The sequence below is a fragment of the Ascaphus truei genome, chromosome 2 (genome assembly GCF_040206685.1).
Source record: "Ascaphus truei isolate aAscTru1 chromosome 2, aAscTru1.hap1, whole genome shotgun sequence".
NCBI classification, from domain to species: Eukaryota; Metazoa; Chordata; class Amphibia; order Anura; family Ascaphidae; genus Ascaphus; species Ascaphus truei.
In genome coordinates this window covers 236293455-236320146 of record NC_134484.1, presented here as the reverse complement: position 1 = coordinate 236320146, position 26692 = coordinate 236293455, and the positions used below count along the sequence as shown (strand labels likewise).

The following is a 26692-nucleotide window of genomic DNA, read 5'->3' as shown; positions in this document are numbered from 1 at the left end:
ACCCTTAAGAATGCCCTACCTATGCTATCCGCTTTCAATCAGAGTGTACATGCAAAAATTCAGTGATACAACATTGAGGGTGAATGGACTTTTAAAAGCATCATAAAAAATTCACAATGGTACTCTTAGTGATCCCTCCAAATAATACTTTAACACCATTTGTAGTCTGAAATAGATCATTATAACACGGTTTTACACTTACTGTGCTGGGATAAAAAAAAAATTTAAAAAAAAGAGAGAGAGAGAGAGAAATCAGTACCGTGTTAGCCGAGCTTCAATAATCGAGAAATGCTTTTATTTGTGCGAGCTTTCGAGATACACTGATCTCTTCTTCCGGCGATGTTACAATGAATGAAGCAAAAGCTATACTATAAACAGTGTCTATTGGAATGTTATCTGTGCTGGTCCTTCCCCTGGTGTGGATGTGTTTTTATATATATATATATATATATAATCCAATGCATAGCCGGCACACCATTTGCAAGTAAATAAGTTTTGGTGCTTATCCCATAAAGCAATAACAGACTATACGATACCCTTTGCTTGCTTCATTCATTGTAACATCGCCGGAAGAAGAGATCAGTGTATCTCGAAAGCTCGCACAAATAAAAGCATTTCGTTAGCCACAGAACGGTATCATCTATTTATTTTTTGATTATTGAAGCTCGGCTAACACGGTACTGATACCTCTACATGTGTATATATATATATATATGAAAAAAGAAGAAAAAAACAGGCGCACACCTAGTGCATTAATGTAATAACATATAATTTATGGAACTTAAAATCAAGCAAATGCCCACTCACAAGAGTACTGTATAAATAAGCAGGTATGAGATTGGCTCTCAAGTGCCAGCAACGCCGTCCGATTTGAAGTAATAGCGTCCTCCCGTGTCTCTCCTTCGTGTAACCGGATGGCCGGAAGTGAAGTCCTTCCAATTCGGTGTTCAATGTATGGAGTCCCTCCGGGAACCAGCAGCTCAAAGATTCTTGTGCCGGCAACAGTATCACGGGCGAACAGGAGCCAGCGTCGCACTACCAGCAGTACCAAAGTTCATAGGCAAGTGATGGCCTCAGTTAGACCACGCCCTACGCGTTTCGTCATCTATGATGACTTCATCAGGGGTTACCCAATAGACGGCCCCTTCACAGTATTTATAGGAAGGTACTTGCAAACATTAAGTGATTAATAAATTTACAATTAACCAATTTAAACAATTTCAATCACAATCACATAGTGTTATGAGGACCCAATTGAGCTATTAAAGAATAAGTCCAAAACAGGACAAAATAAGATATTGCATTTGGATTTTGATGAAAGACTTTTATCAATGAATGAACTATTTTTAATCATCAATTAATTTGACAGCTGTTGATTCTCAATCACAATTGAGTATTTCAATTACAATTGAGGAATAGGGAATTTAAAAAGAGGAATAGGGAATTGGAAAAAAATAGATGTATAATACAATGAATATATAAAGTAATTCTTACAATACCTGCATTATCCATAAATTCAATGTATATCATAGAACTTGATTGGTAACCAGAATCTAAATAACATCAGGTATTTCTATTTAATAGGACCCATAACTGTTCAGAATCTGGAGAAGAAATGTAACCTATAACTATATAAGCACTGTAATGGTATATTTAGCTCAACAATAATATACCACATAAATGAACCATATTTTTTAACCCATAAAGTACACATAATAAGCATACCCAATGTTACATGTACAGTACAACCCTCAGTGTGAATACCAGGTTTATTGATTCCAATGGGGAGCCAGAGGAGCAGCAGCAGATGATTTTGAAGCAAGAACAGAAGAAAAACATGGCTTGCCTATAAATGTATGGTGCAAATAATATGTATGTGTATATATAATTGTATATATTGAATAAAGAATATATATGTGTTAATAATTAAATCTATTAAGTGATATCATAACTAATAAATATATAGATATAATTTTATTATGAAAATATATATTATGTGTAACTGTGATAATAAAATTAACAATATCTCTAAATGTGTGATGTGTAAAAAATAATATGTGAAAAGTGATATATGTGAATGTAATAAATATTATAAAATATATGTTTGAACTAATTAATATCTATATGTGTACTAAATGTGATTATTATGTGTTTAAAATAAAATTAATTTAATATAGACCATTTGTGAACAAAAACCAGATCCATTAATATAGATGATAATGATACCATCCCATAGATTAACCACCAATATCCTTTTGATGTTACAATAGTGAAATTGATTTTTAAATAAACATAAGTATATGGTATATATATATATAAACAAAGACCCTTACTGACCAGACATATGACCATAGCCCGGAGGGAATGCCTAAGCATTCAACCCAGACCTCCGGTAGAACACCCATTGTTTTGAGTGATCACACTATGGTACTTATGTCAATGTGGTCATTGTGTCCCTTTGGGTAGGTGGTATCTAAAATATACATCCAATATGTTTCTCTTGTACATAGTCTTTTACATTTGTATCTCTTGAGATTTAATTATTAACACATATATATATTCTTTATTCAATATATACAATTATATATACATACACATTATTTGCACCATATATTTATAGGCAAGCCATGTTTTTCTTCTGTTCTTGCTTCAAAATCATCTGCTGCTGCTCCTCTGGCTCCCCATTGGAATCAATAAACCTGGTATTCACACTGAGGGTTGTACATGTAACATTGGGTATGCTTATTATGTGTACTTTATGGGTTAAAAAATATGGTTTATTAATGGGGTATATTATTGTTGAGCTAAATATACCATTACAGTGCTTATATAGTTATAGGTTAAATTTCTTCTCCAGATTCTGAACAGTTATGGGTCCTATTAAATAGAAATACCTGATGTTATTTAGATTCTTGTTACCAATCAAGTTCTATGATATACATTGAATTTATGGATAATGCAGGTATTGTAAGAATTACTTTATATATTCATTGTATTATACATCTATTTTTTTCCAATTCCCTATTCCTCTTTTTAAATTCCCTATTCCTCAATTGTAATTGAAATCCTCAATTGTGATTGAGAATCAACAGCTGTCAAATTAATTTATGATTAAAAATAGTTCATTCATTGATAAAAGTCTTTCATCAAAATCCAAATGCAATATCCTATTTTGTCCTGTTTTGGACTTATTCTTTAATAGCTCAATTGGGTCCTCATAACACTATGTGATTGTGATTGAAATTGTTTAAATTGGTTAATTGTAAATTTATTAATCACTTAATGTTTGCAAGTACCTCCCTATAAATACTGTGAAGGGGCCATCTATTGGGTAACCCCTGATGAAGTCATCATAGATGACGAAATGTGTAGGGCGTGGTCTAACTGAGGCCGTCACTTGCCTATGAACTTTGGTACTGCTGGTAGTGCGACGCTGGTTCCTGTTCTCCCGTGATACTGTTGCCGGCACAAGAATCTTTGAGCTGCTGGTTCCCGGAGGGACTCCATACATTGAACACCGAATTGGAGGACTTCATTTCCCGCCATCCGGTTACACATGAGATCCAATCTCATACCTGCTTATTTATACAGTACTCTTGTGAGTGGGCATTTGATTGATTTTAAGTTCCATAAATTATATGTTATTACTTTAATGCACTAGGTGTGCGCCTGTTTTTTTCTTCTTTTTTCACAGATTTATTCAGGGAGTAGTGATCCCTTTGAAACGGGCTGCAAACATCTGGATGTCATTGATTTTGGAACAGGACTTTGTTTTTTCAGAGGTTTTTTAAAGGTTTTTTATTCATTCAATTTTGAAGAATTTTCATTTCTTGCATTCATACATTTTGAGTTTTTATTATTGTTTATTTTTTATCTTTATTAAATAGTATTGTGTTTATTTAAATAATATATGCACTACCCTATCTCCTTTGAGATTTCAGGTTTTTAATATTGCCATTGGCCATCATTAAACCACCCCAATAGACGAATTCATGGTAGGGTTAATTAGTTCTTCATTTTATTAGCTTGTGTTCAGGTTATATTAGAGGCGCTACTTCATTGCTTTCTGTTTCTTTTGATATATATATATATATATATATATATATATATATATAATTTTGTAGAAATGTGTGAAAAATATGTTTGGACTAGGTAGGCAGGACTCTCACGTTAGATCAAATTATGCTTTGGTAAACAAAACACGAACAGCCTATGGGAATATCAAAAGTTGAAGGTCAGCCCCATGGTTAATTTATCTGCCTCTTGTATCTGGCAAATGCTCATAATAAAGTGATGTTAGTGATTTAACTACCTAAGCAATACACAGTCACCATAGAAACCCTCTACACAAACTACTACAGAAATGAGAAACACATTTTATTTAACCATTGACGTCACTATTCTGGCGTATGTAACAGAAAAAATACGTCTTTTTACTGCTTCAGGCTATTCATTTTTTTCTTTCTAGGTCATTTGAATTTCTTGACATGCTGCTGAGTTATTTTATAAGCTTAAGTTGAAGGAAGGGATGGTTTTATTTGTATTTTTTTTCCAGCAAAACATATTATTGAATCTAAACTGTACAGAAACTATATCATTGTACGGAGTATCAGTGGGGACCTTGTTGAGGATTTCACATTGAAAAAGTGCATTGACATGTTGGCCCCACCCCTTTTTTTGCACGCCACTTATGGAAACATGGTGATGTCTGCTCTCGGTTGTGTGTCTCACTGCAACGTGTCAGCGGGAGCATTAACATCGGCTACATCTTTTTGAGGCAAAATCATGAATCAATAGAGGTCGATAATTGCTGTCGCACCTCCACCCTTTTGAGTACCATCCTGTCATCGCCGCGTCACTGATGACGGGAATGGAGGAGTCGTCCTCTTCCATTACTCCGCTGACTAAATCGCTTTCAGCAGAAGGCAATCTCCCCTAGAAGATGAGCCGAAAGCCCATTGCTTGGCTACTATGTCATTGGGCCCCTTGAGTACCAGACCGCGTGACGGGGTGGCTACATCATGGGACATCCAAAGGGTTAAAGCAGCAATCCTCCCTACGTATATCTCCTTTGTTTTTTACAGCATGAGAACCAGGTTGTCCTCCCGATGTGAACAGCATTCTTTTCAGCTCTGGAGCTCCCCTGATGCCCGTAGGCGCATAACAGTACCCTTACCAGGGTTACTTCCTGGTTTTAATCCCACCCCCGAGGATACTAACTCATAATGTTACTATCTTACCCCCTGAGCATATAGTGCTCTTCTAAAAGAAAATATATAAATATATATATATATTTTATTTTTTTTGTAATGTTAAAAATCATGAATTTCATATTCTTTACGTTCTGAGGTTATCATAGCAATATTTAGACTGCGATGGGATCTGGGGAGAGCTCCATTTTAACCTCCCCGACATTTATTATTTCAACTGCTTATCTCCTAAACGGAGCAGCAGATCTTAAAAATATCGCAAAGGGCAGGAAAGAATCTCATCAAGTAAACAAAATGCCAAAAAAAATGGTAGTAACATCATTTAAGGATTTAAATCAATGTCATTGTCACATTATTTACTTTATTTATGTTTTTTGATTACAGTTATTTTGCAAATACGGTAAATTGAGACATGGGAAGTATTTGATTTCCTCTACATAGTCCCTTTTGTGTGATATCCCTTTGTACTAAACAGGGGTTTGCACAGGCAATGCCCTCTCCCTTACTGCTTATTTATCAGGGACAGAGCGGGCGAGAGGTGAAGTAAACTACTCTTCATTTCCCTAAAAACGAAACCAGCTAAATGTAGGGTGACCATTTGTCCCGGTTTTGCCGGGACAGTCCTGTTTTTTTGTGCCCTGTCCCGGTTGCTGGTCCGTTCCGGAAATGTCCCAGTTTTTGGCCCTTGTCCCGGTATGCGGCGAGGCGGCGGTGGTGAGGAGATGCGGGAGCAGGTAAGTTTTTTCTATGGAGAATGAATACTGAGCCTGTAGAATGAATGAGGTTGCCGGGGGCGGGGCTTAGCATGGCGGCTGGGCCGCAGGGGATTGGCTACAGGTCAAAGGAAGCGGGGGCGGGGCTTCCGCTTCTTTCTACAGAGGAGCACATGGTGAGTGGTGTGTCTCTCTTCCCGCTCCTCTGTTGGCTGTGCGGTGAGTGTCCCCCCTTGCCTCCTGTCCCCCCCTTGCCTCCTGTCCCCCCCCCTTGCCTCATGTCCCCCCTTGCCTCCTGTCCCCCTTGCCTCCTGCCCTCCTTTGCCTCCTGCCCTCCTTTGCCTCCTGCCCTCCTTTGCATCCTGTGCCCCTATGCCTCCTGTGCCCCCTTTGCCTCCTTTTGCCTCCTGTCCCCCCTTTGCCTCCTTTCCCCCTTTGCCTCCTGTCCCCCCTTTGCCTCCTGTCCCCCCTTTTCCCCCTGTCCCCCCTTTGCCCCCTGTTCCTCTTGTCCCCCCTTTGCCTCCTGTCCCCCTGTGCCTCCTGTCCCCCCTTTTGCCTCCTGTCCCCCCTTTTGCCTCCTGTCCCCCCTTTGCCTATTGTGCCCCTTTGCCTCCTGTCCCCAATGTCCCCCCTTTGCCCCCTGTGCCTCCTGTCCCCCCTTTGCCTCCTGTCCCCCCTTTTGCCTCCTGTCCCCCCTTTGCCCCCTGTCCCCCCTTTGCCTCCTGACCTCCCTTTGCCTCCTGTCCCCCTGGTGCCTTCTGCCCCCCCTGTGCCTCCTGTCCCCCCTGTGCCTCCTTTCCTCTTGTGCCTCCTGTCCCCCCTTTGCCTCCTGTGCCTCCTGTCCCCCCTTTGCCTCCTGTCCCCCCTTTGCCCCCTGTCCCTCCTTTGCCTCCTGTCCCTCCTTTGCCCCCTGTCCCCCCTTTGCCTCCTGTCCCCCCTGTGCCTCCTTTCCTCTTGTGCCTCCTGTCCCCCCTGTGCCTCCTGTCCCCCCTGTGCCTCCTTTCCTCTTGTGCCTCCTGTCCCCCCTTTGCCTCCTGTGCCTCCTGTCCCCCCTTTGCCTCCTGTCCCCCCTTTGCCTTCTGTCCCCCCTTTGCCTCCTGTCCCCCTTTGCCTCCTGCCCCCCCTTTGCCTCCTGCCATCCTGTGCCCCCTTTGCCTCCTGTGCCCCCTCTGCCTTCTGTGCCCCCTTTGCCTCCTTTCGCCTCCTGTCCCCCTTTTGCCTCCGGTCCACCCTTTGCCTCCTTTCCCCCCTTTGCCTCCTGTCCCCCCTGTCCCCCCTTTGCCCCCTGTGCCTCCTGTTCCCCCTTTGCCTCCTGTCCCCCCTGTGCCTCCTGTACCCCTTTGCCTCCTGTCCCCCCTTTTGCCTCCTGTGCCCCCTATGCCTCCTGTGTCCCCTTTGCCTCCTTTTGCCTCCTGTCCCCCCTTTGTCTCTTGTCCCCCCTTTGCCTCCTGTCCCCCCTTTGCCCCCTGTCCCCCCTTTGCCCCCTGTGCCTCCTGTCCCCCTTTGCCCCCTGTCCCCCCTTTGCCCCCTGTGCCTCCTGTCCCCCCTGTGCCTCCTGTCCCCCCTTTTGCCTCCTGTCCCCCCTTTGCCTCCTGTCCCCCTGTGCCTCCTGTCCCCCCCTTTTGCCTCCTGTCCCCCTTTGCCTCCTGTCCCCCCTTTTGCCTCCTGTCCCCCCTATGCTTCCTGTGCCCCCTTTGCCTCCTGTCCCCCTTTTGCCTCCTGTCCCCCCTTTGCCTCCTGTCCCCCTTTGCCTCCTGTCCCCCCTTTGCCCCCTGTCCCCCCTTTGCCTCCTGTTCCCCCTTTGCCTCCTGTCCCCCCTGTGCCTCCTGTCCCTCCTGTCCCCCCTGTGCCTTCTGTCCCCCCTGTGCCTCCTGTCCCCCCTGTGCCTCCTTTCCTCTTGTGCCTCCTGTCCCCCCTTTGCCTCCTGGAGCTCCCTTCCCCCCTCCGGGCCCTCCCCTTGGCGCGGGGGCGGTCGGTGGTGGTGCGCGGTCGCTGCCGCTGGCTTGCGGGCGGTGAGTGCAGGGGGAGGCTGGGAGCTGCATGCTCGGATCGCCAGCCTCCCTCCCCCCCCAGTCACTTACATCCGTTGCAGCCTCTGCTCTCCTACTCCACTATGTGTGTGTGTGTGTGTGTATCAGTGTGTGTGTGTGTATCTGTGTGTGTGTGTATCAGTGTGTGTGTGTGTGTGTGTGTGTGTGTGTGCGCGTGTGTGCGCGTGTGTATCGGTGGCGGTGTGTGTATCGGTGGCTGTGTGTGTGTATCGATGGCTGTGTGTGTGTATCGTGGCTGTGTGTGTCACTGTGGCAGTGTGTGTGTGTGTCACTCTCTGTAACTCTCTCTCCCTCTCTGTGTCTCTCTCTCCCTCTCTGTGTCTCTCTCTCTCTCTCTCTCTCTCTCTCTCTCTCTCTCTCTCTGTGTCACTCTCACTCTCTCTCTCTGTGTCACTCTCTCTGTGTCACTCTCTGTGTCTCTCTCTCTGTCTCTCTCTCTCTCTCTGTGGCACTCTCACTCTCTCTGTCTCTCTCTCTCTCTCTGTGTCACTCTCTCTCTCTCTCTCTCTCTCTCTGTGTGTCACTCTCTCTCTCTCTGTGTGTGTCACTCTCTCTGTATGTCACTCTCTCTCTCTCTGTCGCTCTCTCTCTCTGTCGCTCTCTCTCTCTGTCACTCTCTCTGTGTCACTCTTACTCTCTCTCTCTCTGTGTCACTCTCTCTCTGTCACTCTCTGTGTCTCTCTCTGTGTCACTATTTCTTTCTCTCTCTCTCTCTCTCTCTCTCTCTCTCTCTCTGTGTGTCACTCTTTCTCTCTCGCTCTCTCTCTCTCTCTCACACTCTCTGTGTCACTCTCTCTCTCTGTCTCTCTGTCTCTGTCTCTCTCTCTCTCTCTCTCTCTGTGTGTATCTCTCTCTGTGTGTCACTCTCTCTCTCTGTCACTCTCTGTCTCTCTCTCTGTCACTCTCTCTCTCTGTGTCTCTCTCTGTGTGTGTGTGTGTGTGTGTCTCTCTGTGTCTCTCTCTCTGTGTGTCTCTCTCTCTCTGTCACACACTCTCTCTGTCACACGCTCTCTCTCTCTCTCGTCACACTCTCTCTCTCTGTCACACTCTCTCTCTCTGTCACACTCTCTCTGTCACACTCTCTCTGTCACACTCTCTCTCACTCTCTCTCTCACTCTCTCACACACACACTCTCTGTCACACACTCTCTGTCACACTCTGTCTCTGTCACACTCTCTCTGTCTCTGTCTCATTCTCTCTGTCTCTGTCTCACACTCTGTCTCTGTCTCACTGTCTCTGTCTCTCTGTCTCACTGTCTCTGTCTCACTCTCTCTGTCTCACTGTCTCTCTGTCTCACTGTCTCTCTGTCTCACTCTCTCTGTCTCACTCTCTCTGTCTCGCTCTCTCAGTCTCGCTCTCTCTGTCTCACTCTCTCTGTCTCTGTCTCACTCTCTCTGTCTCACTCTCTCTGTCTCTGTCTCACTCTCTCTGCCTCACTCTCTCTGTCTCTGTCTCACTCTCTCTGTCTTATCTTAACTGCCCTATACCTAACCAAAATAACCTATACTGCTTTCTTCTAGATCTGACTCTCAAGTTTCACACGTGAGACCTCGGAAGACAGGTAGGGAACACCTCCCCTCCAATATAGTACCTTGAGGGACTGCGGATCAGGTAAGATCACTGCTTTAGAAATTGTGGAGGGGGCATCCTGACACTGGTTAATGGGTTCAGAAAGTCATTCACATCTGGCTTCCCCCCCCCCCCCGATTAGTGTGGTACACACACACACACACACACACACACACAAGTACAATAAATAAACTGTTGTGTAAAAAACGAATCCTGTTATTAGTTCTTACTAGTTATGTATTCAATTTCTTTTTTAAGGGGGATTTTTTGGTTGGGCGAGTAGATGGGTTTTTTTTTGGGGGGGGGTTTGGGGGAGCATGATTTCTGTTGGCGGTCCTGCTGCAGGGGAAGGTAGAGGAGAGAATGGGAAGAAGTAGAATGAATAATACAGCATCAATGGTGACACTATTAGATAAATATCATTAAAATGTTCATTTTTAGTAATGTCATTTGTTGTATTAATAAAAAAAAAAATTGTGTCCCGCTTTTTCATTTTCAAAATCTGGTCACCCTAGCTAAATGGTTACTTTAAGCACGGTTACATGTATTTAAGGGAGAGAATAACACTGCTACTGTAGGTTGCAACAAAAAACTCCCCGAAAACAACAGGTATTACAGTTTTAGTGAATAGAACCAGTGCCGTCTTAACGCAAGGGCACGCTGGGCAGTTGCCCGGGGGCCCCAGGAGCATAGGGACCCCACGCTAATCTATGCACAGAGCAGAATTTAACACTAATTTTCCGATCACCCGCCTCAACATTCAAATCTCCCGCTAACTCGGTAGAAGGAGAAAAATGACGACTTGTAGCGGAGAGTTGGCATGTCTGCATTCGCCAGAGAAATGTTGCCGTTTTTATTGCTTGCGATGTTATGGAAGCAGAATATTGTAACGGATTCGCAGGAGGCAATTAATGGCTTACATTTTTATTCCCGTGAGTGGTTGTGTAGGCCGAGCCCAGTGCACTGCCTTACGCGGGTGCCTATAATGCTGTTAAGACGGCCCTGAATAGAACCCATTCATGTCTTTGAACCCAGAAAGAATTCACTGTGTTAAGGGTGGGCTGCATTTCATGGTACTTGAGTGTATGATTGCAGTACCACTACTGTTGTTTACATTCACAGTTTGTGGTAGTTTTTTTTCAAGGACAATATGTTAGAAAGATATTTTCTCTTAAACATTGTATACAACGATTTCTAAAACCCTATCCCAGTATTGAATTCTGAATGTTCTACAACAAGCACGAGAAAAGATTTTTTTTTTTAATAAATATACCTGTCAGTACAATCACTTGAGATTAAGTATTTCAAACTAGTGATTATTTTCCATATAGAATTATGTGCTGCAGCTTGGCTGTAATTATTTCAGAGTGAGTAAATTATTCTATGTCTGGGCACACGGGACACAGGGAGTGAGTAAAATAAACATTGAGGCCACAAACTGCTCTTGAAAAAGCTTAACCACTTCACCCCAAACTGGCAAAAAAGAGGTGAAAATGGGATGCTTAGCCTACAAAAGTCCCATATTTAAAATGTCAGTCTCCCGCAGTAGTTGCCTTAAGAAGGCAATTCAAGCAGCACTTTTTTTATTTTAATATACGCAGCCTTTGATTACCTTTATTGAAAACAAATTACCTAAGCTGCCGATTGATTCGTTCGTCCGTGAACGATCAGCAGAAGATCCTGACTAAATGTCAGCCTTTCAGTTTCAATCAATCTTTCAGTCAGTGTAACTCGGCAGCTGTAATCTATTCTTATATTACTTTGGTAACATCTATTGTTACCGTTTGCAGCTCAAACTGCTGGGAACATTGACAACAAATTATCACAAACTGGAAAGTGTTGCAAATATCTTGCACTGCTGGGTAGGTGGGCTAAAGCCTGCTATAGAAATCAAGATGCTCAGTATTTTCAAACTCAGCAGCACAATGTGTGAATCATCATCTGACGCGGATGAAGGTAGGTGGGGGGGCGCGAGAGCCCGGGGCAGAGAGACAGGGGGGCGCAGCACAAAAAGTTTGCGCTCCCCTGGTCTAATACAGGGGTGAGCAAACTTTTTAGGCTGAGCCCCCCTTCTCATCCATGACATTTCTTGGGCCCCCATGCCTGGTGTAATTGTAATTTGCCTTTTATTCTCCCTGCTCTTTGGCTTGCTGTCCCCAGTGTTATCCACACTCCTACCTACCAGTATTAGGCCTGTGCTTAGTGCGCGTGAGGGACAGGGTAGAATGCTGGGGGTGGGGGGTGGGAGGGCGGTTTTGTTGCCTGCTCAGTTAGGGACCATGGGGGAGGGTGGTTGGTTATGGAGGGTCCCGTGGTATGGCACGTGGAGGGTCCCACAGCCATTAGGCTCAGTTAGGGCTGGTGAGGGAAACTCAGTGGCAGAGAGAGGGTGACACCGAGAGAGAGGGTGACACAGAGAGAGAGGGTGACACCGAGAGAGAGGGTGACACCGAGAGAGAGGGTGACGCCGAGAGAGAGGGTGACACCGAGAGAGAGGGTGACGCCGAGAGAGAGGGTGACGCCGAGAGAGAGGGTGACGCCGAGAGAGAGGGTGACGCCGAGAGAGAGGGTGACGCCGAGAGAGAGGGTGACGCCGAGAGAGAGGGTGACACCGAGAGAGAGGGTGACACCGAGAGAGAGGGTGACACAGCGAGAGAGAGATGGTAACTCAGCGAGAGAGAGATGGTGACACAGAAAGAGAGAGATGGTGACACAGAAAGAGAAAGATAGAGAGAGGGTGACAGAAAGAGAAAGAGAGAGAGAGGGTGACAGAAAGAGAAAGAGAGAGAGAGGGTGACACAGAAAGAGAGAGAGAGGGTGACACAGTAAGAGAGAGAGAGGGTGACACAGAAAGAGAGAGAGGGTGATACAGAGAGAGAGTGACACAGAGAGAGAGAGTGACACACAGAGAGAGAGAGAGAGAGGGTGACACACAGAGAGAGAGAGAGGGAGAGGGAGAGAGAGGGTGACACAGAGAGAGAGAGAGAGAGAGAGAGAGAGATGGTGACACACAGAGGGAGAGAGAGAGAGAGAGAGATGGTGACACAGAGATAGAGAGAGAGGGTGACACACACAGAGAGAGAGAGAGAGAGAGAGAGAGAGAGAGAGAGAGAGAGAGAGAGAGAGAGAGAGAGGGTGACTGACACTTGGGTGCTTGGGTGGGTGAATGACACTAGGGTGCGTGGGTGTGTGCCTGACACTAGGGTGGGTTACTGACAGTGGGTTGGTGTTTGTATTCATTCACACACACACAATCTTAAACTCTCTCTCACACACACACACAAATACTCTCTCTCTCACACACACTCTCTCTCTCTGTCTCACCCACTCTCTCTCACACACACACACTCTCTCTCTCTCTCTCTCTCTCTCTCTCTCACACACACTCTCACACACACTCTCACACACTCTCTCACACACACTCTCACACACACTCACACAAACACACTTACTCACACACACACACTTACACACTCTCTCACACACTTACACTCTCCCTCACACACACATACACATACACACACACACTTACACACTCTCTCACACTCTCTCACACACACACTTACACACTCTCTTACACTCTCTCTCACACACATACACACACACACACACACACTCTCCCATACACACACACTTACACACTCTCTCACACACACTTACACACTCTTCCACACCTGGGGATCGGACACACGGGGGGCCAATCGGAGTGGGGGGGTGAAATCGGACGCAGGGGGGGCAAAATCGGATCTAAGGGAGGCATGGAGCAGTACTTACCTTACTCGCTCCGTGCCGGCTCCATGCAGGGAAAGGCGCCTCTTAACTGTGCAGCTCGGATAGAGATTGGCTGCGTGCCAACCAATCAGGTGGGGGGATTTATTTCTCCCCCCGCCCCTCCCCCCCAGCGTGCGCCTGTTGCTCTGTGGTGGACCAGTTTTGTCGAGGGGACGGTGCGTGGCCCAGCAACCCTCCCTGTTGGCGGCCCTGACCGCCCGCACCCCCCCTATATAATCTTGCGCCCCCCAGTTTGCGCATTGCTTTACATATACAAATAAGAAAGAAAAAAGGGGGTTATGCAGTATTGCAGTTTTATGAGGTGAATTTGAAAAAAATGCAGCAAGCATTGTCTAATACTACAGAACTGATTTTTTTTTTAAACACGTAGGATATTGCATTGATTGCTCCTTACACTTAAAAAAAACAAAAAAAGAGAAATAAAGGCAACCTATACCTCCATCTAGTGGATTGTCTCCTGGTCACAAAACTGGGGAAATAATTAGGCAAAAAAAACAGCACCAGATTTATCAAAAATAACCATTTTTAGTGGTATTTTTATTCCAATCGGGTCTAATCTATGAGCACCAACGATTGTCCTTTACTCTGTTTTATATGGGCAGAGTTACTAAAGTACTTAACTCTTTTCACTGCCAGAGGGGTCATCAGTGCATTCACCTGCCGTGGGCTACAGGTCCCTCTCTCAATGAAAGGGTTGAACATGAGTCTTTACTTGTATTATTCTTGAAGTTTTCGATACTGAAAGGGCCAACAACACATTGCTAGATGTATGAATTATACACACATATTATTTTTTTGCTGCACTTATTTTCTTTAATTACACCATGTAAGAGTATCGTAATTTAAATGTGGAATATACTGTATCATTTGGAATAAAAAACAAACGCAATCTGATTTTGCATAGCATCTTTGAGTTTTTACTGAATAGGCAAATACGCACTTAAAGCAGCTGATGTATTTTTTATTTATTTATTTTTTACATTTTTTTAAATTAATTTTCCCCTTTATGTGCTTTAATACAATCCACACAATGAAAGTAATTGGCTAAGTTGCAGATGGATCCATTCTCCTGTGATTGATCGGCGAAGATTCAGATTGGGGGTTCACTAAATGGCTGCAGAGGAGTATTGTGAAAATGAATATGCATATTAATATGACAAAGTTCTGTGGGGAAGATCATGTGACCAGGCAGTCATTAGATATAATTGAGCTCTGCACTGCTAGAGAAGGGGCAGGGCTCAAAAAGGGGTGTGCCAGAGCCTGTTTCAGAAGAGGAAGGGGATGTGGCTTTGTAAATGGTTGCTATAGAAACAAAAAAGGCTTATTACATTATAATACACTAATAATGTAATTCAGAGTTGTTTTAAAAAATAAAAAAATGCGATAAGTATTTACTCATAGTACAGAACTGATTTATTTAAAAAAAATGCACACATATAGGATATTGCTTGGTCTGCAGCTTTAAGAACACTAATTATTAGCAGGTTAATTAAGTTCAGGAACTACAATAGAGGCAATTTAGTCCTTGAAAAATAAAGAACTTTACATTCACATTTGTTTCCAAGATAGACCAAATTCGTTGGCTGATCCAACACATACTAATAACATAATTTGATTTTTTTTATTTTTACCCCTATTTATTATTATGTGAAGCTGCTTTCTAGTGCTGGAGATAAAAGGGAATAACATCTTCTCCAACACAGGGAATAAGCTTCACTGCATTTTGAATAAGGGTCTGTGGGCTTAACTCACTATAGGTCGGTAAACGGAAAAAAATGAACGTTGGCAGTATTTAACACTAGTTTTTTTTTCCCACTAAAGCAAGCGGTAAACCAGTAGTCTTGACACAAATGATTATGTAACTTCGAATTGAACGGCTAATTATTTTTTTCACGACCATTACCATGCTATTCACTAAACTGCAATACCTGGAAATAATGGGCTACCGCCATAAAATAATGCCACTTTTAAATTTATTTTTATCCCCTACCCCAGGCCTATCTATTTATATAATGGCCACTATAGACATCATGTAGGCAAGTTTAGCCTAGCCAACCTACAATAGGTGACAAGAATATATAGTATTACCATTGTACAACATAGTAATAGATTGCAAGAGTAAATAAATCTATAGGCTTTAGAGTAACATTTATCTACTTATTGTTTTATTTCCATTTTTTCTGGAATCTTTTTCTTGCTTTTTTTATTATTAATAGATAAACCCCTTAGAAACTGTCATTGTTTGCAAACTCACAAACACAGGTTCTAGATAATGAGTAGTTTATTGCATAGCAAGTAAAGCACAGAGTATGATGATACACATTCAAAAGTCAATGAGACTCTCTGCCAGGGGAGTGTCCAAGCAGGCTTTATATACATTTTAGATTCCTTTGTTTAATATAGGTTACTAGGCAGACTATAATAACCACTCCTTAATTCTTAAACCAATCATCTTACAGATCATTAAAACTAGATTAAAACAGCTCTCTATAGGAGACAGGTACTACTTGTTACCAGGAATGTGGGCGTTACTTTAGGCACAGTCAAAAATCTACTGTGAGCGAATCTCACTCACACCACACACACATTCTTACACATAAAATGGACACAAAAAAACAGAACAGACAAAATGGAAACAGAACATCGCCTTCAATCCTTCTCCTAACCCCTGCCCTCCCCCCAGTCCATCTCAGTAATATCAACAGTATATTCAGTTCAGCAATATTACTTCATCAAAACCCAAGTGGCTAGCTAGTCATTATCAACCCAATAACTAGATTGGCACTTGCCTACTAAGTGGTTAATATTTGCACATATTGCTGTTATTCTTTTAGTATTTGTAAGGTGTTTATGTTGTATTTTAATTATTTTCTAAATGGGATTGAAGCAGGGAGTCTCTGGAGCGGAACCCCATTAATTTCAGCTCCGGGGACCCCCTGCTCCCTGAGATACTTACCTCTGTAGGTGTTGCCGGTAGCTGCTCCAGCTCGCTAGCCGGTGCTCATGTAATGGCCGCTTTTTAAAGCTCCCATGTCCTGCGGGCCAATAGGAAGCTGTGATGTCATCCGGTGCGGCTTCCTATTGGCCCACGTGACGTGGGAGCTTTATATTTTCTCAAGATACCGACACCCCCATCAGAGGTAAGTATCTCAGGAAGCAGGTGGTCCCCGGAGCTGAAATGAATGGGGTTCAGCTCCAGAGACAGTCTGTAAAATAAATAAATACACACAAAAAATGGCCTGCTTACATTGCTCCTTTTACCCTTTTGGTGCTTGAAGGCATTCCTTAGCCTCAGGCATCAAAGTGGTTCAATAATATTCTGCCACCAGGTTTTGTAAGAAATCCTATGATACAGTATAAGCATATGGTACAACAGTTTAATATCTCCCCCTCTGCCCTACAGTTGACGCTGATTTGTAGGCGTTGGCGCTAATTTATTGATGCTTATTTTCCGCATAGCCAACACATTTTTATCATCGCTAAATATTTTGTAGTAATCGCGGCAGAACTACTTCCATTTTAACACGCGCCCATGAACTTTTTACAGTACCAATATTAACGCCTGTTTAACTAAGTTTAGTGAATCCTAGGCCCTTGTCTCTCTTAATGTGGAAGCCATTGTGAGTTTTCTTCGACTACTTTAGAAATCCATGTTCGTGGCTGTTTCAGAAAGCAAAGCATCAGCGCCCATCCAGTAAAATAAATTGGCAATACAAAAATGTGTTTTTCTTTGGTCAGCACTGTGGGCTCTCAGTTGGCCTTTGAATGTCATTTCCCACCCATGGAGCCAACAGTGACGGGTAATTAGTTGGTTTCTCGTCACTTTCGGACATGCTGATTTTCTTCTTCTTTTTTTTCCTTTTTTTTTAAACCGTCTCCTCCTGTCACATGTACTTTTTCAAGGTAATCTTTGTAACCTAAATTAGAAAGACTGCTTAATATATGTAAGTTATTATATTTTCTGCAATTTCTAGCATATTTTTAATTAATGTTTGTAGTTATTGCAACTATAATACATCTTGCCAAGTTGGACTGCTGCATTAAAGCTGCAGACCAAGCAATATCCTACATGTGTGGGTTTTTTTTTAATCCTGTAAATCAGTTCTGTACTATGAAAAAGTACTTGTAGCATTTAAAAAAAACAAAAAAACAACTCTGAATTACATTTTTACTGTATTATAATATAATAAGCATTTTTTTTTCTATAGCAACCATTGACACGTCACATCCCCTTCCTCTTCTGGAACAGGCTCTGGCACACCCCCTTACCCCCTTTTTGAGCCTTGCCCTCTCTCTAGCAGTGCAACAATTGTATCTAGTGACTGCCTGGTCACATGATCTTCCCCAAAGAACTTTGCATTTTTAGGCCTCTTCTGCTGAATTGACAGCCATATAGTGAACCCCCAAGCCGAATCTTCGGCGATCGATCACAGGAAAACGGATTGATGGACAACTTACCTAATTACTTATCATTGAGTGTATTGTATTGATGCACATATTAAAGGGGGAAAAATGAAATAAAAAAAATAAAAAATGGCAGCTTGGACTGGTGCTTTAAGGTTTGTGATCAGGCTACAGCCAAAACTTTCATCTATTCTGCACCGTGGACTATAAAAATGTTTATGAAGGGGACCAAAATGTGCATTTTTTGCTAATGATTTATGGTTTATATGATTCTGTTGAGTGAACTTTTGGATGCATCTAAGAGAGAGAAAATCCAAAATAGACGAGAGCAGATATTCAAGTAATTTTAGGGAGGGAAGAAATTGGACAGTAGTCCAGAGAATCATTATTGAAGGCCACAAGTCCATGGTCTTAAACATTTTTGTAGGGACTTTTAAATATCTATTGGATTGGCAATAAAGTGAAAATAAAGTGGCTTTCAATATGGTGTCTAAAATTTCTCATGTTTGTGTAGTTTTAAATATATGCAATAATTATTCAAATTCAGGCTCGCGCGTGTAGTTGAAAAAGCACAAGAATGAACTGCACAGAAAATATAGTAAAACATATACATATTCCATAGGAACTGGTTATGGAATCATGCATAAATGATTTCAAAATGCAAAAATAAATCAGTTTGGAATGATTTTCTATATAAAAAAAAACACAATGGCGGACAGAATATAAATATAGTAGAAAAGACAAATTGTGGATAATTTCACAAAAAAGTGTGTGATGCAGATAACAATGTTAAAATGTAAAGACATTTGGTAAAATACCTTATTTTTGGTACCCAATAAATACAAGTGTGCCATTAAAGAACAAGAGATAAAAAATAACTGCATCTCAGTAATGAACAGCAGTTTTTTTAAGCATAGGTGCTTCTACTAGTCCATTGTACTCCACATACAGACCTGCAATGCTTTTCTGGGGTGTGTACAATTATTGGGGTATATGCATCAATGCAATTTTAGAGTAAAATAGGGACATTTTAACCCTGTACCTATGTATCAAAGCATTTTGCTCCTATTTTGTCCCATCTTCCAAGGCTTGCACCTTGGGGGTGTCAGTAGGAGGGGTTGGGAAAGAGTTATATGGTGCATGTCTCTTTTTGCCTTTTATTTGCTCCCCCACCACCCAAAATCCTCCATATCTATTGTGACATAAGTCTTAAAGTCTGCATCAGATGTCAGGAACTGTTCTTACATATGCAGCAGCCCATCTAAAAAACAAAACAAAAGAAACAGAGCAGTGCATCTAAATACACATTTCTCTATGTTGATACATAGACCTCACTATTTTTACAGTTCGCATTTATTTGATATAGAAGTTAAAGAGAGAATAATTTCCAAGGGGGTCTGGAAACACACAGGTTTGTTGATGACAAAAGACTGGTGGTGTTGAGGTTATATGGCTGCTGGTCATGACTCTGGCATACTGTATTGGGACTTGTATCTTTTTATCCTTGGCGTTGGATGAGAGGTGCTGTTATAGAAGGAGTAGGGGAAGGAGGTAAATGGAAGCTGCTGTTCTTCTATTTCCAGTTAGAGCAAAACCATCATCATATGTTTGCATTGTGAAGCAGCATGTCATCATCTTTTTCAGAATACCTTGTGGTCCAGCTTTTGTGTCTCTTTTAGAAATTCTATCTGTTTGTGCCAGAATGATTCATTGTACAGGTGAGCATTTCTAATGTGTATATATCTCTCTATTGTCCTCAGGAGAAAAGCGTCCATATCTGTCACTGCCCAGACCAGGGGTAAGTAATACTATCGTATGTTTGGTGCAAGCCTTTCAATACATTGTTGCAGAGCGGCCCACTTCCAAGCACCCATAAAACTAAATTATATGAGTGTTCTGGATCAAACAAATGGCACTTCAAAATGGCCACCCCATTGAAACATATATGGCTGCTGGTGTTAAAAATAAGAAAAAGATATCTAAATAAATGAGTCGCTGAAACTCAGGGAGATTGGGCAGGGCTGTTGTCTGTTTCTTGTAACCGCATTAACCTATTGTTGTAATTCAAAAAAGTATACGAATATATTCATGTAGGTCTACAGCTGTTTCTGCTTAAGAGATACCTAGAAATAAAAAGAAAATCACACCCCTTCTCAATGTAATTGACTTAGAAATATTTGATCGGGTGAACATTTTTCTCATCTGTTTTTGGAGAAAAAATAATGTTTTGCTATTTTCAGCAGGTCCTGTGTAAATCTTACATAGCACATATTGCTCTTTCCTGTACCTATATCTGTTTGGGTAATGATGGCAGCATAAATAACTTTACATAATAAAGAGAAAAAATGTGTTGATTAACAAGCTACAGTACAAACAGTATTATTACAAAAACATTATTACATTGGGGGATTATTATTACAAACAAAAAAAAACAATGTGTTTGGGTACTACAGAAACATTGTGATGAAGTAATATTGCTGAAATGAAGATACTGTTGATATATTACTGAAATGGACTGGGGGGGGTTTCTGGAGAAGGATTGAAAGCAATGTTCTGTTTCCATTTTGTCTGTTATGTTTTCAGTATCCATTTTGTGTGTAGGAATGTGTGTGTGGTGTGAATGAGAGAGTTTAGCTTCTAAGTAGATTTATGACTGTGCCTGAAGTATCGCCCACATTCCTAGTGAAAGTTTGTACCAGGTACCTATTCACAGATGTTTTAAGCCATTTCTAACCAGGTTGTAATGATCTGAAAAATTGGTTGGTTTATGAATTAAGGAGTGGTTAGTATAATCTGCCTAGTAACACATTTTAGACAAAGGAAATTAAATGTATAAAAACCCTGTTTGGACACACTTTTGGCAGAGAATCTTATAGACTTTAGAATGAGTATGATCATACTTTACAATAAACTATTTATTATCAAATGAACCCCGTTTGTCAGTTTGGAACATTGACAAATGCCAGTTTAAAAAATGACTTAGACTACTGATACTTGTCTAATTTGTTAATCCCTTTTCTATCTGCAACTCTTTGCAAAGAAGGAGTTAAAGGTGTTGATTATGGCCCACATGTAGAGATGTCCCACATGTAGAGATGACGCACAAATAGAAACAAGCATTAATATCTCCCTAAGAGGTACAACGATTAAAACAATTAAAGCCCAAAGTGACAAAAACATGATGCACACATTACATGGGAAGAAATTGCAAAAATAATTGGAAAATTAAATAACAGTAAAAGTCCAGGCCCACATGGGCTACCCAACACATACTGTACTATAAAACTTTCACCCAATCCACGATACTGTATATTCAAAAAAAGTTTAACTCACTTAGAGAATCAGGTAACCTTAACCAATAGACGTCTGAAATCCAGGAAAAGATCAACTAAGTTGCACAAGCTACTGTATAGAGCAATTTCACTTAATTCTAGATGTCAAAATAATGGCAAAAATATTAGCAAATAGACTGAACCTGTACCTACCAGAATTAGTGAACCTAGACCAGACGTAACTTATTCTCAAAAGAGAAGCAAAAAATAATACCAGAAGAATTATTACTACAGTATTCTGAATCATATTAAATCAAACCAAACCCCGTCATGATGCTTTCCATCGATGCAGAAAAGGTGTTTGACAGGGTACAATGGAGGTTTATATTCAGTTTATGTTCAGAATGCATGGGAACTGGAGAAATGTTTAGACACTATGTTAAAGCTTCATATAGTAACCCCTCAGTGAGTTACGGTAAATGGCCACAGTCAGAGACATTCAAAATACTTAACGGTATGGCAAAGGGATGCCCACTATCCCTGTTAATTTTTGCATTAGCAGTGGAACCCCTAGTGGAAACGATAAGGAACCACCCTGACATCACAGGTATAAAGATAGGGAACAGAGAGCATAAGATAGCACTATATGCAATGATATTCTACTAATCGTAGTGAACTCAATAATATCATTGCCAAATATAATGAAGGTCCTGGAGACATATGGGCAAGCCTCTAACTTTAAAATACATTTATGAAAAACAGAAGCATTAAAGATAAGCCTCCAAGAAGTGGTAGCCACTCGAATGAAAACAAGCTTCCCATTTGGGTGGAACAATAGAAGTATCGAATATTTGGGAACATATATAATCTCCAGCGTAGATGACCTATTCCAAGCCAACTATACACCGCTGGCAACAACGATATAAAATGACCTCAAGTTATGGAATAAGTGCGTAATTTCCTGGATAGGCAGATCAACTGTATCAAAATGATTGTACTGCCCAGACTGATGTACATATTCCAATAAAACTTCCCAAGCATTATATTGCAGCTCTCCGAAGCAAACCTGGGAAGTTTGTCTGGAAAAACAAGAAACCGAGAACAAGCTTAAAGACGTTACATAAACATAAATCCCAGGGAGGGCTAGGCCTACCGAACATTGAGTACTACCTGGCCACACAAGTCAACACAGTATTTGAATGGTACCACTGCTCTAAGAGCTCTGGCTACAAATAGAAAATGAGTACTGCAGAGCAATAGAAACGAGGGGTGCCCCATGGCTCTAAAAAGATAGACCGCCCAAAATACCTATATGAGCACCCAAGTATCGGAGCGACGCTCAAAGCATGGGACGAAATATCCTGGGATAATAATATCACTACATTTCCATCACCCCTGACCCCGATCTTTGGGAACCCGGTATTTCCCCCAGGAATGGAAACAAACATTTTAAAAATGGACCCAAACAGGAATAACTAACTTTGCAGACAAGATAGACATAGCCAAAATCAGAACTTACCAACATTTTGTAGAAAAACACCAATTCGTGGAAGTAAAAAGATGGCAATACAGTACTTACAAATATTACACCATATGAACACAAGGGGGAAAAAACCGCCATCATAAGAAAAACAACGCCCTTTGTAACCGTTTTTCAGATGTTGTGGAAACAGAACATAACATCTCATTCATATATAGAACTCTAATGGAAGAGGAGCTAGAGTCCTGACCAGGATTTGCACAGGCCTGGGAAAGGGAATTAGGTAAGGAGTTCCCCATGAATGAATGGTCACAAATGTGGTCAAACGCTGGCACCTCCTCCATTTCAACAAAAATCCTTGAATACATAGAACATAATGTACCGTTGCTTCTACACCCTCCCAGAGACTACAGGGATTTTCCCCAGAGTTTCAAATATATGTTGGAGAGTCTGTGGAGAAATAGGATCAATGAAACACATTTGATGGAAATGAAAAATAATCAGGGACTTTTGGAGTATGATCATAGAACAGATTAACAAGATCACCAAGGTGATGATACCTCAAGACCCAAGTATTCTACTATTAAATAGAGAAGGGATTGGGGATTAAAAAACTTCGAAAATCTCTAGTAATACACCTGTTAAATGCTGCAAGAGGGGCCATTGTAGCCAATTGAAAGCAGAAAGCAGCTTTCCACAAAAGACCAATGGATTACCAGAGTTTAGAAGTAATGAGAATGGAAAAGCTCTATTATGCAATCAAAGATACATTGTCAAAATTTGATGAGGCCTGAAACCCATGAAATGAGTTTATAGATGGGCACATATGAATCAAAGGAACATGGGAGGGGGGGGGGGGCGACTTAAAAGGTGCATCGATTCCGCAACAGTAGCCAATAACAGAACAATTATGGTAACAAAGCGAACATAACAACCAAGGGTATCACAGAACCAGTGGTGGATTTAACAGTTTGCCGCCCATAGTCACTTACCTTTTTGCCACCGCCTCCTATAGCACCACCCTCCTCCAGTTTTAGGGCGTTACATGGCACCCCAACGTCACGTGATAATACATTTACATGACAATGTGTCACCATGTGACATCACAGCATCATATGATGATGCAATGCTACAGAAGGAGGGGGGCGGTGTGAAGGAGAAGGTAAGAAATTTACAGAGGCCCTATGCTCTCCCCCGGCATATAGTGGGGAAGAGAGCGCGGGACCTCTCTACAATATATTGTGGGGGGGGGGGGAGAAACTTTGCCACCTCCATATTTTGCCATACTAGAAACGGGCCTAATTGGAAATCCGTCACTGCATAGAATAGATCCATGCAGCCAGGGTTGCCACCTCTCCGGGTTTGATCCGGAGACTCCGGGTTTCAGGCTCTTACCTCCGGGCTACAGTTTGCCGCTGTCAATCTCCGGGTGGTGGTGAGGTGCGGTGGCGACTCCGGCATTCTCCTGCAATTCCCCCTCCAACGACAGAGAACATGGCTGCCAGGCGTCAAATGACGCCGCGTTGCCATGGCAGCATAGCGTCATGACATCACGTAGAATCTGGTTGTCATGGCAATGCGGCATCATTTGATGCCAGGCAGCCATATTCACTGCCGTTGGAGGGAGAATTGCAGCAGGGTGCCAGGTGACACCGCCGTATTTTTTTAATTTTCATTTTCTCCGGGTTGGCCTTGAGTCGAAGGTGGCAACCCTGCCTGCAACACGAGAATGATGTTTTTTCTATTTTTTAGGCTATGTTAAGTTTGTATATCACTATTATAAATGTAACTGAAACAAGGTATCACCACTATACAAGTTTAAAATACCCAAGCAAAATAATGTAATTTATTTATTTATAAAATATTTTACCAGGAAGTAATACATTGAGAGTTACCTCTCGTTTTCAAGTATGTCCTGGGCACAGAGTTAAGACAAATGGTTACAAATACAGTTACATAAATGAACAGGGTATACATTATATACCAGAAATTGCATGCCCAGTTAAAGAAAATATATATTATGGGCGTATGATACAGTTACAGACCAGATTAAAATGTGAGACAGCCTTAGATTTGAAAGAACTTAAACTGGTGGTGGATGTGAGAGTCTCCAGTTGGTTGTCCCAGTTTTGGGGTGCACGGTAAGAGAAGGAGGAATGGCCGGATACTTTGTTGAGTCTTGGGACCATGAACAGTCTTTTAAAAGTCTGATCTCAGATGATAAGTGCTGCATGTGGTAGGGGTGAGGAGCTTGTTCAGAAAACTGGGTAGCTTGCCCAGAAAGAATTTGAAGGCAAGACAGGAAAGGTGAACTTTGCGCCTAGACTCGAGTGATGACAAATCTAGTTCTTTGAGCATTTCGCAATGATGTGTGTTGTAGTTGCATTGGAGAACAAAACGACAAATTGAATTGTAGAGGGTGTCAAGTTTGCTAAGGTGGGTTTGAGGTGCCGAACCATATACTAGGTCTCCATAGTCAATAATTGGCATTAGCATCTGCTGTGCGATACGCTTTCTGACCAGGAGACTTAGGGAGGATTTGTTCCTGTAGAGTACCCCTAGTCCGAATGTTAAGTGGGAGTCAAACCATATGCCCAAGTATTTAAAACTAGTGACAGGGGTTAGGGTGGTGTTAGCGTTGGTTCTAATCTGGAGCTCAGTCACTGGAAGCTTTAAAAATGTAGTCTTGAATCTCATCTCCATTGCATCCCATAGAAAGAAGGTTAAACTAAAACTACTCACAGACTTGACAGAAAAAAATATAAACCTGGAGCAGCAACACAAAATTAATCCATCGGGGAAAAGTTACAAAACCTTGACCGCTGCCAGGAATGAGTTGAAAAATATCCAATTGGAGGATGTAGAAAAGGCCCTTAGATGGACCAACCAGAGATACTATGATAAGGGCAATAAGGCTGACAGACTTCTAGCTGGCAAGCTAAGGGGAGTACAAAAAAGATCCCAAATCACTGCGATCAAGAATCGGTCTGGCGAGACAATATATAATGATAAACAGATCACGGAGGAATTTACAAAATTTTACACTAAACTATGCAATCTCAGAACTCAAGAGGAGAAAGGAAGGGCATCAGCGTCTGTAGCAATCTCAGATTATCTGGATAGCTGTAGCCTTCCATCCCTAACAGAGGAGGAAAATCAAATGCTTAACGGGAAAATTACACAGGAAGAGCTAGCAGACGCAGTAAAAGAATTAAAATTTTCTAAAGCCCCTGACCCTGATGGCTTTACCTATGTCTACTACAAGAGATTCCACCCGACCCTATCAGTCCACCTACTGGATTTGTTTAATTCCTTCATGGAAGGTAATCCTATACCAGCATCAATGTCCCTAGCTAACCTTGCGATCATCCATAAGGAAGGCAGAGACCCGATGCAATGTGGGAGCTACCGCCCAATTTCCTTGTTAAATACCGACCTCAAATTATACAGCAAAATACTGTCAAATACATTAAACCCTATCCTACCCAGACTTATAAACATTGACCAAGTTGGGTTTGTCTCAGGCCGCCAAGCCTCAGATAACACCCGCAAAATAATAAATATAGTAGATCACATCAACCTCGCAAACACCAAGGCAACCCTTCTGAGGTTAGACGCAGAGAAGGCGTTTGACAGAATCGATTGGCTATTCCTTGATAAAACTATGCAGAAATTTGGCTTCAGAGACTCGTTTCTCGAAGGAGTCCGGGCACTTTACCAAAATCCATAAGCGGCGATCAAACTCCCGGGAGGCACAGCAAAGAAGTTTGACATTAAAACCGGCACAAGACAGGGTTGCCCCCTGTCCCCGCTCCTTTTCGCTCTGACCATCGAACCCCTAGCTGCCAAAATCCGCGATAATCTAAATATCCAGGGCGTACTAATTGGCAAAACAAATTACAAAATCTCGTTATTTGCCGATGATATTATCCTTACCCTAACCATCCCCAGACATCTCTTCCCAATCTCCACAAAGAACTGTTAGACTTCGGCAAAATTTCAGACTATAAAATTAATAATGACAAATCCGAAGCCCTAAACCTAAATGTACCAGAGCCGGAGGCTAAACTGCTCAAATTAAATTTCAATTACAGGTGGAGCTCCTCCTACATTAAATACTTGGGAGTGAATGTATCAGGAAGCTACCACTCGGTATATCAATACAACTACCCGACTTCGTTCGGAAAAATTAAAAAAAGAT

At 42.1% G+C, this 26692-nt stretch overlaps 1 protein-coding gene across 1 annotated transcript in view; it reads left to right on the top strand.

Moving 5' to 3' along the window:
• Nucleotides 1-26692, top strand: part of CTNNAL1 (catenin alpha like 1) — a 337662-nt gene that overhangs the window by 287988 nt on the left and 22982 nt on the right. The window contains exon 12 of the mRNA XM_075585981.1: nucleotides 19500-19537. Coding sequence (XP_075442096.1) covers nucleotides 19500-19537 — 38 coding nt within the window. The remainder of the gene's footprint in view (nucleotides 1-19499; nucleotides 19538-26692) is intronic.